The 12805-nt window shown below is 44.2% G+C and overlaps 1 protein-coding gene across 2 annotated transcripts in view; it reads left to right on the top strand.

Annotated features, from left to right (window-relative positions):
- LOC138755300 (peptidyl-prolyl cis-trans isomerase FKBP9-like) overlaps window positions 1–12805 on the top strand; it is a 51226-nt gene that overhangs the window by 19758 nt on the left and 18663 nt on the right. Inside the window, exon 6 of one of the 2 annotated variants that reach the window (XM_069921055.1) lies at window positions 9598–9743. The exons of the other annotated variant lie outside the window; for it this stretch is intronic. Coding sequence (XP_069777156.1) covers window positions 9598–9743 — 146 coding nt within the window. The remainder of the gene's footprint in view (window positions 1–9597; window positions 9744–12805) is intronic. 2 annotated transcript variants of the gene reach the window in all.

The raw sequence follows: 12805 nt of genomic DNA, 5'->3' as shown, positions 1-12805 counted from the left end.
TTTGGTGCTTAAAGGTAAATGGTTACCACTCAGGAAAGTTGTCGTTGGTTTCAGAGGGAGATTTGTTGCTCATTGGACACACACGAACTGATTCCCTCTGATCAGCCACTTCAGTGTCTTTCCGAAGAAACTTGCCTCATCATGGGTTTTCCAAATAATAACCTCTTCTACCAGGTCACCACAGAGTTCCTCTTGTTTCCCTTATTTCAGGAGAAACACTCTAGCCAGCCATTTCCTTTTGTAAGAACTACAAGGGTTTTCAACAGGCTGAACTCAGAACTCAAAATCTGTCTTCAAAATGGGATTTTCAATAAGCCTGCCAGCTTGTCATGTTACAGCCTTAAAAGCCACTGCAGAACACTCTCTCTCTCTCTCTCTTCTCTCTCTCTCTCTCTCTATCTCTCCCTCTCTCTCTCCCTCTCTCTTCTCTCTTCCTCCCTCCCTCCCTCCCTCCCCCATATGCAAAACCAGAATTACTTGTAGGGTTCCAAAGCCAATTTTTGAAATATCTTATCAGCCTCTGAGCGTGGACTCTCCATTTGAACCTGCCTTTTAAAATTCCTTTCAAAGTTGTTTCATTATCTTTGCAAAGGCAATCAGATTCTAACATCAGGCTGGCATTGGAGGGACTGAGCACTGTGATCATGAGACAACACATCCTAATGCCTTCTCGATCATTGTGGAGGACTTTAATCAGGCCAACCTGAAGAAGTCTCTGATAAATTACCACTAAAACGTCACATGCGAGATCAGGGAAACCAACACACTCGACCACTGCTACACCACTATGAAAAACGCCTTCTGAGCCATATCACGACTGCACTTCGGCAAGTCTGATCACCTGGCTGTACTTCTACCCCCGGCGTACAAGCAGCACCAATGGTGAAGATGGCAAAGGTGTGGTCGAGGGAGGCAGAGGAGCATCTGCAGGACTGCTTTCAATTGGTGGACTGGAACATATGTAAGAAGTCATCCATAGACTTGAATGAATATGCAACAGGTGTCATCGACTTCATCGACCTGCATGGATAAGAGTGTGCGCACGTGCAAATACCAGATGTTCCCCAACCAGAAGCCCTGGATGAATCAGAGAGCCTGCAACCTGCTGAGGGTGAGAACAAGGGTGTTTAAGGCAGGGGGTCGATACCATTACAAGAGGTCCAGGTACGACCTGTGGAAGACCATTTCCGAAGCAAAGTGGCAATTCCGGAGGAAGCTAGAGACAGAGACAGAAACACGCCAGCTATGGCAGGGAGTGCAGGCCATTATGGCCTACAAAGCGAGGTGAACACTATAGATGGCTGTGATGCTTTACTACCCGACGAGCTGAACACCTTTTATGCCTGCTTTGATAAGAAGAACCAAACAATGCCCACTAGAATCCATGAAAAAGCTGAGGACTCTGCGATATCTATCTGTGAGGGCAACATCAGAACATTATTCAAGAGCATGAACCCTTGCAAGGCGTCAGGCCCTGATGGCATACCTGGCAGGGTACTGAAGTTATGTGCCAACTAACGCTGGAGTGCTCACGGACATTTTGAACCTCTCATTTGGCATCCAGAGGTTCCCACCTGCTCTAAAAGGGCATCAGTCATACCGGTACCCAAGAAAAGTAGCCTGGGCTGCCTCAACGACTGCCACCCAGTAGCACTAACTTCTACTGTGATGAAATGCTTTGAGAACCTAATCATGGCCAGAATTAACACGTAAAGATCTGAACCCACTGCAGCTCACCTATCATCACAATCGCTCCACAGCAGATGCAGTATCATTGGCTTTCCACTCAGCTCTGGATCACCTCGAAAACAACAATTCATACATACGGCTGTTCTCATCGACTATAGCTCAGCCTTCAATACCATTATTCCCTCAGTGCTGGTCAAGAACCTGCAAACTCGAAGCCTTTGTTCCATCCTCTGCAACAGGATCCTTGATTTTCTCATTGGAAGACCACAGTCAGTACCAATTGGAAACAACGTCTCCTCCTCACTGATCATCAACACAGATGCACCAAGGATGCATGCTTAGCTCACTGCTCTGCACGTTATACACCCATGACTGTGTGGCCAGGCATAATTCCAATGCCATTTACAAGTCTGCCAATGACACCACAGTTGTCAGCAGAATCACAAACGGCAATGAGGAAATGTACAGGAGGAAGATAGATCAGCTTGTTGATCCCCAAAACAAGGAGATGATTGTGGACTTCAGGAGAAAGTCAGGGGAACATGACCCAGCCCTTATCGAGGGCATAGTAGTGGAGAGGGTCAAGAACTTCAAATTCTTGAGTGTCAACATCTCTGAAGATTTGTCTTGGAGCCTCCATGTTGATGCAATCACAAAGAAGGCTCACTTGCAGCTCTACTTTGTGAGGTGTCACCAAAAACTCTCGTAAACTTCTACTGGTGTACTGTGGAGAGCATTCTGGCTGGTTGCATCACTGCCTGGTATGGAAGCGCCAACACTCAGGACAAGAATAAACTCCAGAGTGTTGTGAACTCAGCCTGCAACATCACAGGCACCAGACTTCACTCTATCAAGGACATCTACATGAGACATTGTCTTAAAAAAGCATCCTCTATCCTCAAAGACCCCCACCACCCAGGCCATGCCCTCTTCACTCTGCTACCATCAGGAAAAAGTTACAGGAGCCTAAAGACGAGCACTCAGTGGCACAAGGACAACTTCTTCCCTTCTGCCATCGGATTCCTGAATAATGAATGAACCAAAGACACTGCCTTACTTTTCATGCACTGTTATTATTATTATTTTTATTTTATTTTAAATAATGACATCATAAGATGGTTATAATATGTATGTTTGCTCTATGATGCTGCTACAAAACACTGAATTTCATGACCTGTTCATGACAATAAATCTTGATTCTGATTCTGACCCCTGTATCCCAACTGTTTGCTTTCTATTGGTGAACCAATTCTTTATCCATGTTAGTACATTACCCCAACTCTATGCATCCTTATCTTATGCAAGTCTTCTATGTGGCACCTTGTCAAATGCCTTCTAGAAATCCAAATAAACAATGTCCATCTGCTCCCCTCTATCTTCCATGCTTGTTATATCCTAAAAGAATTCCAGTATGTTTGTCAATCAGGACCTGCCTTTGCTGAATCCACACTGTGACTGCCTGATGGATCCATTTCACTCCAGATGTCTTGCTATTTCTTCTTTTTGCCAACCACAGATGTTAAACTAACTGGCTTATAGCTCCCTGCCATTTGCCTACATTTTTAATTAAATAGTGGCATAACATTCACCATCTTCCAATGTGCCTGGACGTGCCCATAGTCCAGAGAATTTAAGTAAATTATCACCAAATCTTCAACCTTAACTTATGCCATTTCTTTCAGTATCCTGTGAAGCATTCCATCAGGACCAAGGGACTTATCTATTTTTAGACCCTCAAGTTTTCTCAGTACTATCTCAAGATTCAATTTATTGTCATTGTAATAAAACATTATCATATTACATGAAATTGCTTTTGCCTTCTATAAGGCAGACAGATTCGCCATCGGCAGAAATTGCCTGAAGTGCCTCAAAGTCAGAGAAAAAGAAGCAAAAGAGAGTCCCCTCAGAGTGACTGTGTGTCCATGGATTCACTTCCAGCGTTCCCACAGCCTCCGCAGCCACACAGAGTCCAGTTCAGAAGATTGCAACCCAAGCTCCAGATCTGAACCTTCGGCACCCCCTTGCATCCCGGTTCCAATACCTGGGACCTCTTCAGCCAGTTTCGAGCCAGTCTCCAGCAGCCCACAGCCTCCATGGGTTCCTAGTCTTGAGTTGCCAGCAGCCCGCCTCATGCATGGTCTTTCAGCCTCGAAGCCCTTAACTGGTCCACCTCCATGGTCACCGTCCTGTGGGTTGTCTCCTGTGCTTCTCCTTCTCAGGCGGGTGGGGGAGGTAGTCTGCCAGTTTTCTGATGCCCTGTGCCAGTCCTCTGCTCCCCTAGAGCCTGCAACTCCTCAATGGCTGCTGCCGATCAGAGGCTCTTTAGTGATAGCTATTACATCCAGGTCCTTACCTCTCATTAGATCCATAACATCTGTCTTTGGCATTGTAGACGTATCCTCCTCCATGAAGACTGACACAAAATAGTTATTCAAAGCCTAGCCATTCCTCATCATCCATTATCAATTCCCCCTTCTCATCCTCCAAGGAACCAACTTTCACTTTAGCCACCCTTTTCCGTTTTATATACCAGTAATTATAAAAAATTTTTACTGTCTTTTTTATATTTTGTGCTAACATTTTTCTCAGTTTACTTCCCCTCTCTTTATTGCTTGCTTTGTGCTTTCTTGCTCTTTCCAAATCTTCTATAGTTTCCCACTGCTTTGGCAACTTTGTGCACATGAGCTTTTAGTTTGATGCCTTCCTTTATTTCCTTCGGCTGGCTGACCCCATCTTTTCTGTCCTTGCTTTTAACTGGAATATACTTTTGTTGAACACCGTGAAAAATCACTTTGAAAGTCTTCCACTGTTCCTCAATCGTCCCGCCATATTGCCTGTGTTCCCAGTCTACCCTGGCCAACTCCTTCCTCATCCCCTTGTAGATTCCCTTGTTTAGGCATAATACACTGGTTTTAGACTGAACTATTGTTCCCTCAATTTGTCTGAGAAATTCAATCAAACTGATCAATCTTTCCATGTGGATACCTAATTACAAGATCACTAATTTTACTTGTCTCATTGCACTGGACCAGATCCAAGATAGCATGTTCTCTTGTAGGTTTAGCAACATGCTTGTTCAAGAAAGCCATCACATATGCATTCTATAAAGTCCTCCTCAAGGTTGCCGGTTAACCTGATTCACCCAGTCTATGTGCATATTAAAGTCCCCCATGATAACTGCTGTTACATCCCTACATGCCTCTGATATTTCTTAGTATATTGCCTGTGCCACTGTAATATTATTATTGGGTGGCCTATACACAATTCCCACCAGTGATATTTTTCCCTTTATCTCTATCCTGCTGTATTCAACATTTTGCTCCCTAGATCTTACATTATCTCTCATTATTGTCTTGATCTCATCTTAACTAAGAGCTCTACCCCACCTCCCTTCCCTTCCTGCCTTTCCTTCTATATTACCTGATATCCTTGGATATTTAATTCCCAATCCTCTCCGTTCTGCAATCACATTTCTATAATGGCCACTAAATCATGCCTCTTTGTACTGATTTGTGCCACAAATTCACTGACCTTGTTTTAAATACTATGGGTATTCAAACAAAGTGGCCTTATATCTTTGTACTTTAAAAATCTGGCAATCTTAGTCTCTTTTGCACCTGACTTTTACTCCTCTACTCTTACTTTTCTCTTTTTTAACTTTTGCTTTTACTTTATCCACATTCTTTTTTACTTTATCCATCTCTCTCCAATCTGTTGAACTCACCCCCCTACTATTTAGTTTCATGTCCTGTCCCGTCGTAGTTATGCAATTCGCCAGGATCCAGGTCCCATCATGATTCAGATGGAGCTCGTCCCCTTTGAACAGTTCCTTCCTTCCCCAATACTGGTTCCATTTTCCCATGAATTAGTACATACTTCTCCAACACCAATCCTTGAGGCACACATTTAACACTCTAATCTTCTGGACCCTGTGCCAATTTGCATATGGCTCAGATAGTAATCCAGAGATTACCATCTTTTTGGTTCTGCTTTTTAGTTTGGTCCCTAGCTCCTCAAACTCCCTTAGCTGACCTTAATCCTGGTTCTACCTACGTCATTGGGTCCCACATGGATAACAACAACTGGATCTTTCCCCTCCCACTGCAAATTCCTCTGATGATCAGATAAGACCTCCCAAACCCAGGCACCAGAGAGGTAATATAGCCTTCAGGACACTTTATCCCCTAACTATACTATCCCCAATTACTACTGCATTTCTCTTCTCTCCCCCCCCCCCCCCCCGCCACTCTTGATTTTGGTTAAGCAAGATATTTTCTTAAGGAAATCATGCTAACTTTGGCCTATCTTGTCATGTGCTTCCAAGAACTCCATTACTTCATCCTTGATGATCAATTCCACCAACTTTCCAACCACTGACATCAGCCTAACTGCTCTATAATTTCCTTCCTCTTGCTTCTCTCCCTTCTTGAATAGTGGGGTGACATTTGTGATTTTCCAGTCTTCTGGACCATGCCAGAATCTACTGATTCCTGAAAGATTGTTATCAATGCCTCCACAATCTCTATAGCTACTTCTTTCAGAACCCAAGGATGCAATTCATCTGGTCCAGGAGACTTATCTACCCTTAGACCATTCAGCTTTCTGAGTACCTTCTCTCATGAAATAGTAAAGTCATGATGTTGTTTCCGGCGTGAGGGTGGGACTTAACCATAGCCTTATAAGGCACAGTGCAGGAAGTTTCAATAAACAACTGGAGTGCAAACGAGCCCACCTACTACTGGTCTCATTTTTCCCAACTCCATTTAGCTGCCGCTACATTGGTGACCCCAACGGGTCGAGACGCCTCTGGACAGTGTATGGACACTGCAGCAGTCAGTGCAATTGCCCTCAAACTCCCGACTTTCTGGATGCTTCACCCATGCACTTGGTTTGGACAGGCAGATGCACAGTTCCAGATAAAACAGATTACCTCAGACTCCACCAAGTGCAACCATGTCGTTAGCTCCCTGGACCAAGAAACCACAGCCAGAGTGAACGATCTCATACAGAATCCACCGAAGGAAAGTAAATACTCTTGTGTTGAAGGCAGTGCTCATCAGCACCTATGGGCTCTCCAGACGCCAGAGAGCAGCCAGGCTGGACCTGGACAGCCTAGGGGACAGGATGCCATCTGCCCTCATGAATGAAATGCTCACACTGGCAGAGAGCCACAAGCCCTGCCTCATGTTTGAACAGATGTTCTTAGAACAGATGCCCGATGACTTCCAGCTGCTGCTAGCGGAAGCAGATTTCAGGGTCACAGTGAAGGTGGACATCTGGTCTCTCAAAAGGGAGAACGAATCTGCCATGCATCAGCTGACATTCCCCCAGACAGAGCAGCACCCCAAAACCCAAACAAGCAGGGATCAGCCACGCCCTCGTAAGCCAGCAGAGGGAGCAGAGGCACGGTGATGTTCCTACCACCAGTGCTGGGGAGCAGAAGCCCGTAAATGCAAGTAGTCTGTGCGTTTCCAGGAAACGGCCAGGCCAGCCGGCACTAATGGCTCCAGTGGCTGGCCATACAAACAGCCTACTACATGTAACAGACAAGACCACGGGCCACTGGTTCCTTGTCAATACAGGGGCAGAGCTCAGCATCATTCCATCAATGCCACTAGAGTCCCAAACACGACCATGTGGACCAACCCTGCGGGCGGCCAACAACACTGCCATAAAGAGCTTCGACACGCAGCGAGTGCTGATACGCCTTGGCGACGAGACCTTCTGCTAGGATTTCACACTGGCCACGGTAGTGAAGCCACTCCTCAGCGCAGACTTCCTCCAAGCTCACAGCCTACTCATTGACCTTAAAGCTAAATGCCTGGTGGACGCTCAGACTTCCCAGGCGATACAGCTTGCTGCCATCAGCGCGCGGAACCAGCAAATGGCCATAGTCACCACCCCCACTGACAAGTACAGTGGCATTTTGACTGAATTTCCCTCCATCCTCAGGCCCCAGATCACGTCCATGATGCCAAGACATGGTGTGCAGCTCTACATCTTGACACAAGGCCCCCCTCCACGCGAAGGCCAGATGCCTTTCCCCAGACAAGCTGCAGCTGGCCAAAGAGGAGTTCAAACGTATGGAGGAGCTGGGGATCATCTGCAGGTCTGACAGCCATGGGCTTCCCCTCTGCACATGGTACCCAAGGCCACAGGGGGCTGGTGAACTTGCAGGGACTACCGGCACTTCAACGATTCAACTACCCAGACTGCTATCCAGTTCCCCATATACAGGATTTCACAGCCAACCTACACAATGTGACCGTTTTCTCCAAAATCGACTCAGTAGAAGGCTACCACCAAATCCCCATCCACCCAGACAACATTGGGAAGACAGCCATCATCACGCCTTTCAGACTCTGAGTTCCTGCACATACCTTTTGGACTTAAAACCACAGCGTAGACCTTTCAGCTCCTCATGGACGCAGTGGGCAGAGATCTGGACTTTGTTTTCATCTATCTGGACAACATCCTCATCGCCAGCAGGAACCACCAGGAACACGCTACCCACCTACGTAAACTTTACTCCCGCCTGGCTGACTTTGGCCTCACAGTCAACCCAGAAATGTGCCAGTTTGGCCAGGAGTGGACTAGTGGTGACAGGTTATAGGTTACCAGACTTGGTGTTGCAAATTTTGAACCATGGAGGGATGTAATTGTTGGCTAGTTAGTTTAACATTTGTAGTTGGGAAAATACTTGACGCTATCATTAAAGAAGAAATAGTGAGGCATCTGGAGCAAAATGGATCCATCAGGGAACAACAGCATGAATTCAGCATGGGAGGTCTTGATTGACAAATTTGCTGGAGTTCTTTGAGGATATAACTAACGCAGTAAATAGAAGGGAGAAGATGGACGTTGTTTACCTCAATTTCCAGAAGATGTTCAGTAAGGTGCCACATAAAAGACTATTACAGAAGATAAGGATGCATAGAGTTGGGGGTGATGTATTATTATGTATAGAGGATTGGTTACAAATAGAAAGCAGAGAATTTGGATACAGAGGAGATTTTGTGATTGGCAATCAGTGGTGAGCTGGGTGCCGCAGGAGTCATGTAGTGTCCACAACTTTTCACGATATACATAAATGATCTGGAAGGGGGACAGGGTGCAATGTATCTAAGTTTGTTGATGACACTAAATTGAGTGGAAAAGTAAGTTGTGCAGAGAATAATGGAGAGTCTGCAGAGAGATATAGATAGGTTAAGTGAGTGGGCAAGGGTTTGGCAGATGGAGTACAATGTTGGTAAATGTGAGGTTATCAACTTTGGAAGGAAAAAATGGAAGATCAGAGTATTATTTAAATGGAAAAGGATTGCAGCACGTTGCCGTACAGAAGGTTGTGGGAGTACTTGTGCATAAATTGCAAAAGATAATTTGCAGATGCAGCAAGTTATAAAGATGATAAATGGAATGTTGGCCTCCATTGTTAGAGGGATTGAGTTTAGGGAGATTATGCTGCAACTATGCAAGGAAAAGGTGAGGCTACATCTGGAGTGCTGTGTGTAGTTCTCGTCACCGTACTTGAGGAAGGATGTACTGAGCGGTGCAAAGGAGGTTATCTTGGTTGATTCCAGAGATGAGGGGGTTAGCCTATGAGGAGAGATTGAGTTGTCTAGGACTGTACTCATTGGAATTTAGAAGATTGAGAGGGGGATCTTATAGAAACATAAAATTATGAAGGGCATAGATAAGATAGAGGTAGGTAAGTTGTTTCCATTGGTGGGGGAGTCTAGAACTAGGGGACTGTGATTTAACTGTTCAGATGTGATTTGGAAGATCTGGGTATACATGTGATCCAAAGTGAATGCAAGTGTGAACATTTTCGGGGGAATGGGGTACAGATGTGTTTCAGTTGTCTACCTCCAAGACCTGGCTGCCGCACATGATCTGATTCTTTTCCAGCTATTCTCGGAACCATACGTATGACACCTACATAGGGATGGGCCAGGTGATTGCTGGAATGGAAGAAGGATTGCTTGGTGTGTGTGTTGGAGAGCGGAGAACCATTATCATCCCTCCTCACTTGGGCTACGGTGAAGAAGGTGTGAGTAAGTACCATTTAGAAATTGGTCCCTTTGTTAAAAGGTATTTGTTCAACCATTTATGCAACTTAACCATTAATCTCTGCTAGATTTTGACTTTACTTGAAAATACACAATTTCTTGTTCTCTTAAAAAGGGCCAGTCATATTACTGATCCAGCTCTATAGAATCATATAGCACAGATAGCCCCCATCACCCCTCCTCCTTTGTGATTCCACGTGAGCTGATGTGTTCCAGTCTATTGGCTGCACACAACATCCCATAGACATGTTTGAACAATTACTGTAGCTAAAATCTGATATCACCTCATCTGACAGCTTGTGCCATGCAGCCACTACTCTCCGTGTGGAAAAACTTGCAAATTTTGCCCATATCACCTGTGTCGTCTATTTTCAAGTTAAGTTGCCAAGTTTATTGTTATCTGATTGCACAAGTACAACCTGACGAAACAGTGCTCTCTGGTCCTCGGTGAAAAATATGCGGACACACAACCAGACATAACACTCTTAAAAACAAACAATATATATGCAGGACAAGTACAGGTATACGCTGCTTAATGTCCACAATACGTTCAGTGAAATTGGCCGTTATGTGACGTGGATATTGTGCAAACTGTATATACTTATCAAAGCTAAATGGGATACTGAACTTACGCTAAATTAAACTTTAATTTTTTTCACTTTTAAAATTTTTATGTAAATACTTTATTCATGTATATCACACACAATTTAACAAAAAGGATCAGGTCATCCACACCACTGTTCTTAACTTCCTCATATTGCTCCACTGGATGAGTTTCAGGTCTAATAACCTCCATTAATGAACTGTCACCCTGTAATGCCTGAAGGACCTGGCTGAGGCTCTTCATGGGGAGGTGTTGGCTTCTTCAGGAATATGTTGTTTGCCTAGTTTGCTTTATTGTTTCTTCATAAATGTATGCAGCAAACACAACATGAGCATCCCTCTCTATCAGAGAAAAGCATTCAGTGTTTGGGTTCATCTCTTCAGTATTCTTCAGCAAGATGTTAAGATCTGCAAAGAATTTGGCTAATCCCTTAACAGTGAACCTCTTCTGCTTCTGTTCTTATTCTCTTTCTGTAGTTTCCTTTTCCCTTGCCTCTTCTTCAGCTATCGCTCTTGCTTGAGCTCCAACAACTTTTCATTTGTTAGTTCCTCAGGAACCACTTCTAGGAGTTCTCCAATGTCCTCATCATCTATGTGTAGGTTCATGTTGCTGTTTACCATGTCGACAACAGCTCTATTAAACTTTGCAATCTCATCATCTTTTTTTCAATCCCTTAAAGTCATAAACATACCACTTCAGTATATTTTCCCATATGCCATTCATGCACTCTTTGGTCACATCATCCCAGGCCCAAGCAAGGTTCACTATGCAGTGGAAAATGTTGTATTCCTTTCAGAACTGCATCAGTGTCTTGCCAGTGTCATAAGTTGCAGCTACAGCATGAGCAAAGGTCCTCCTCAGGTAGTAGGCCTTGAATGCTGCAATAACTCCTTGGTCCATTGGCTAGTGTTTGGTGGGAGGAACACTACTTTGATGTTGGAGTGGTGGTCACCAATGAAAGGGAGATGTCCTGGAGCATTGTCTACAATTAACAAAATCTTGAAAGATATGCCTTCTTCCAAGTAGTACTTCTCCATTTCACTGGCATAGCAATCTAGAAGGGCATCTTGAAACAATATTTGTGTAATCTAGGACTTTTTATTGCTCCTGTAATAAAATGGTAAGGTGGGTTTGTTAATGTTCTTGAAAACCCTGGAGTTTTCACTACGCCAAATAAGAAATGGCTTTAACTTGAAGCCAGCAACAATGCCTCCTAACAACACTGTCACTCTGTCTTTAAAAGCTTTAAAGCCTAGCATTGACTTGACCTCCTTATGGATGAAGGTCCTTTCAGGCATTCGCTTCCAGAATAAGGAGATTTCATCTTTATTAAAAATTTGCTGGGGCAAATAACCTCCATCTACAATTAGTTCATCTAAGGATTCAACAAATTCTTCTGCTGCCTTTCCATCAACTCTCGCAGACTCATCTCTCACTTTCACATTATGCAGCGAAAAACATTTGAAGTGCCTGAACCACCAGAAGTAGCACCAAACTCTAAGCATCTGGAACAAGCTTGTGCCTTAGCAGTGATCGTCAACATACCGAGAGGGACTTGCTTTTGTGTTTGGTCCTCAATTCATATCATTAGCCATTTCTTCATATCTGATATAGGTCCCTCTCGCATTTTCATTAGCTTTGTAGCTTTCAGTGGAGCTGATCTTTTAATAGCCTGGAGAATTTTTTCTTTGTTTTTGAGGATCATTGTGTGACATGCCTAAATTGTGAGCATTAGCATTCACTGTTTTTCCACCTTCATGTTGTTTAATAACCTTTTGATTCAATTTCAAATCGATACTTCTCCTTTGCCTCTTGCGACTGCTATCACCAGCATTGGTCTTGTTATGTTTGAGAGCCTTGATGGATAGAAAGTACAGTACAGTACCTAGATGCATAAGCCTTTGTATACAAAAGACATGAGATACGTGTTGCATGCGGGAAGTTGTTGCATTCATCTGGTTATGTCCACTATGTCCTGTTCTCCGATCGGGATTTCTGAACTCTATTATAACCTTATGGGACCACAGACAACGGACGTACGTGCGGTTGAACGTTAAACGGCGCATACCTGTATTCATATATACAAATAAATTAAAAAAATATTGTTTAATATTATAAGAGTCTCGAATGGTTAATGTGAGCAGTTCCTTTGCTCATTCAGCATTCTCACTGCCCATGGGAAGAAGCTGTTCCTCAGCCTGGTGGTGCTGGCTCTGATACTCCTGTATCTCTTACCCGATGGGAGCAGCTGAAAGATGCTGTGTGCAGGGTGGAAGAGGTTCTCGATGATTTTGCGCAACATTTTCAGACAATCATCCCAGTAGATCTCATCGATGGTGGGGAGGGAGACACTAGTGATCCTTTCTGCCACTCATGGTGTATTGACCTCAGATCCATTCCTCTGCAACAACCATACCACACTGAGATGCATTCAGCCAGAACG

The sequence above is a fragment of the Narcine bancroftii genome, chromosome 2 (assembly GCF_036971445.1).
Source record: "Narcine bancroftii isolate sNarBan1 chromosome 2, sNarBan1.hap1, whole genome shotgun sequence".
NCBI classification, from domain to species: Eukaryota; Metazoa; Chordata; class Chondrichthyes; order Torpediniformes; family Narcinidae; genus Narcine; species Narcine bancroftii.
The sequence above is the reverse complement of the archived record's forward strand: the minus strand, read 5'-3'. Positions and strand labels throughout refer to the sequence as shown.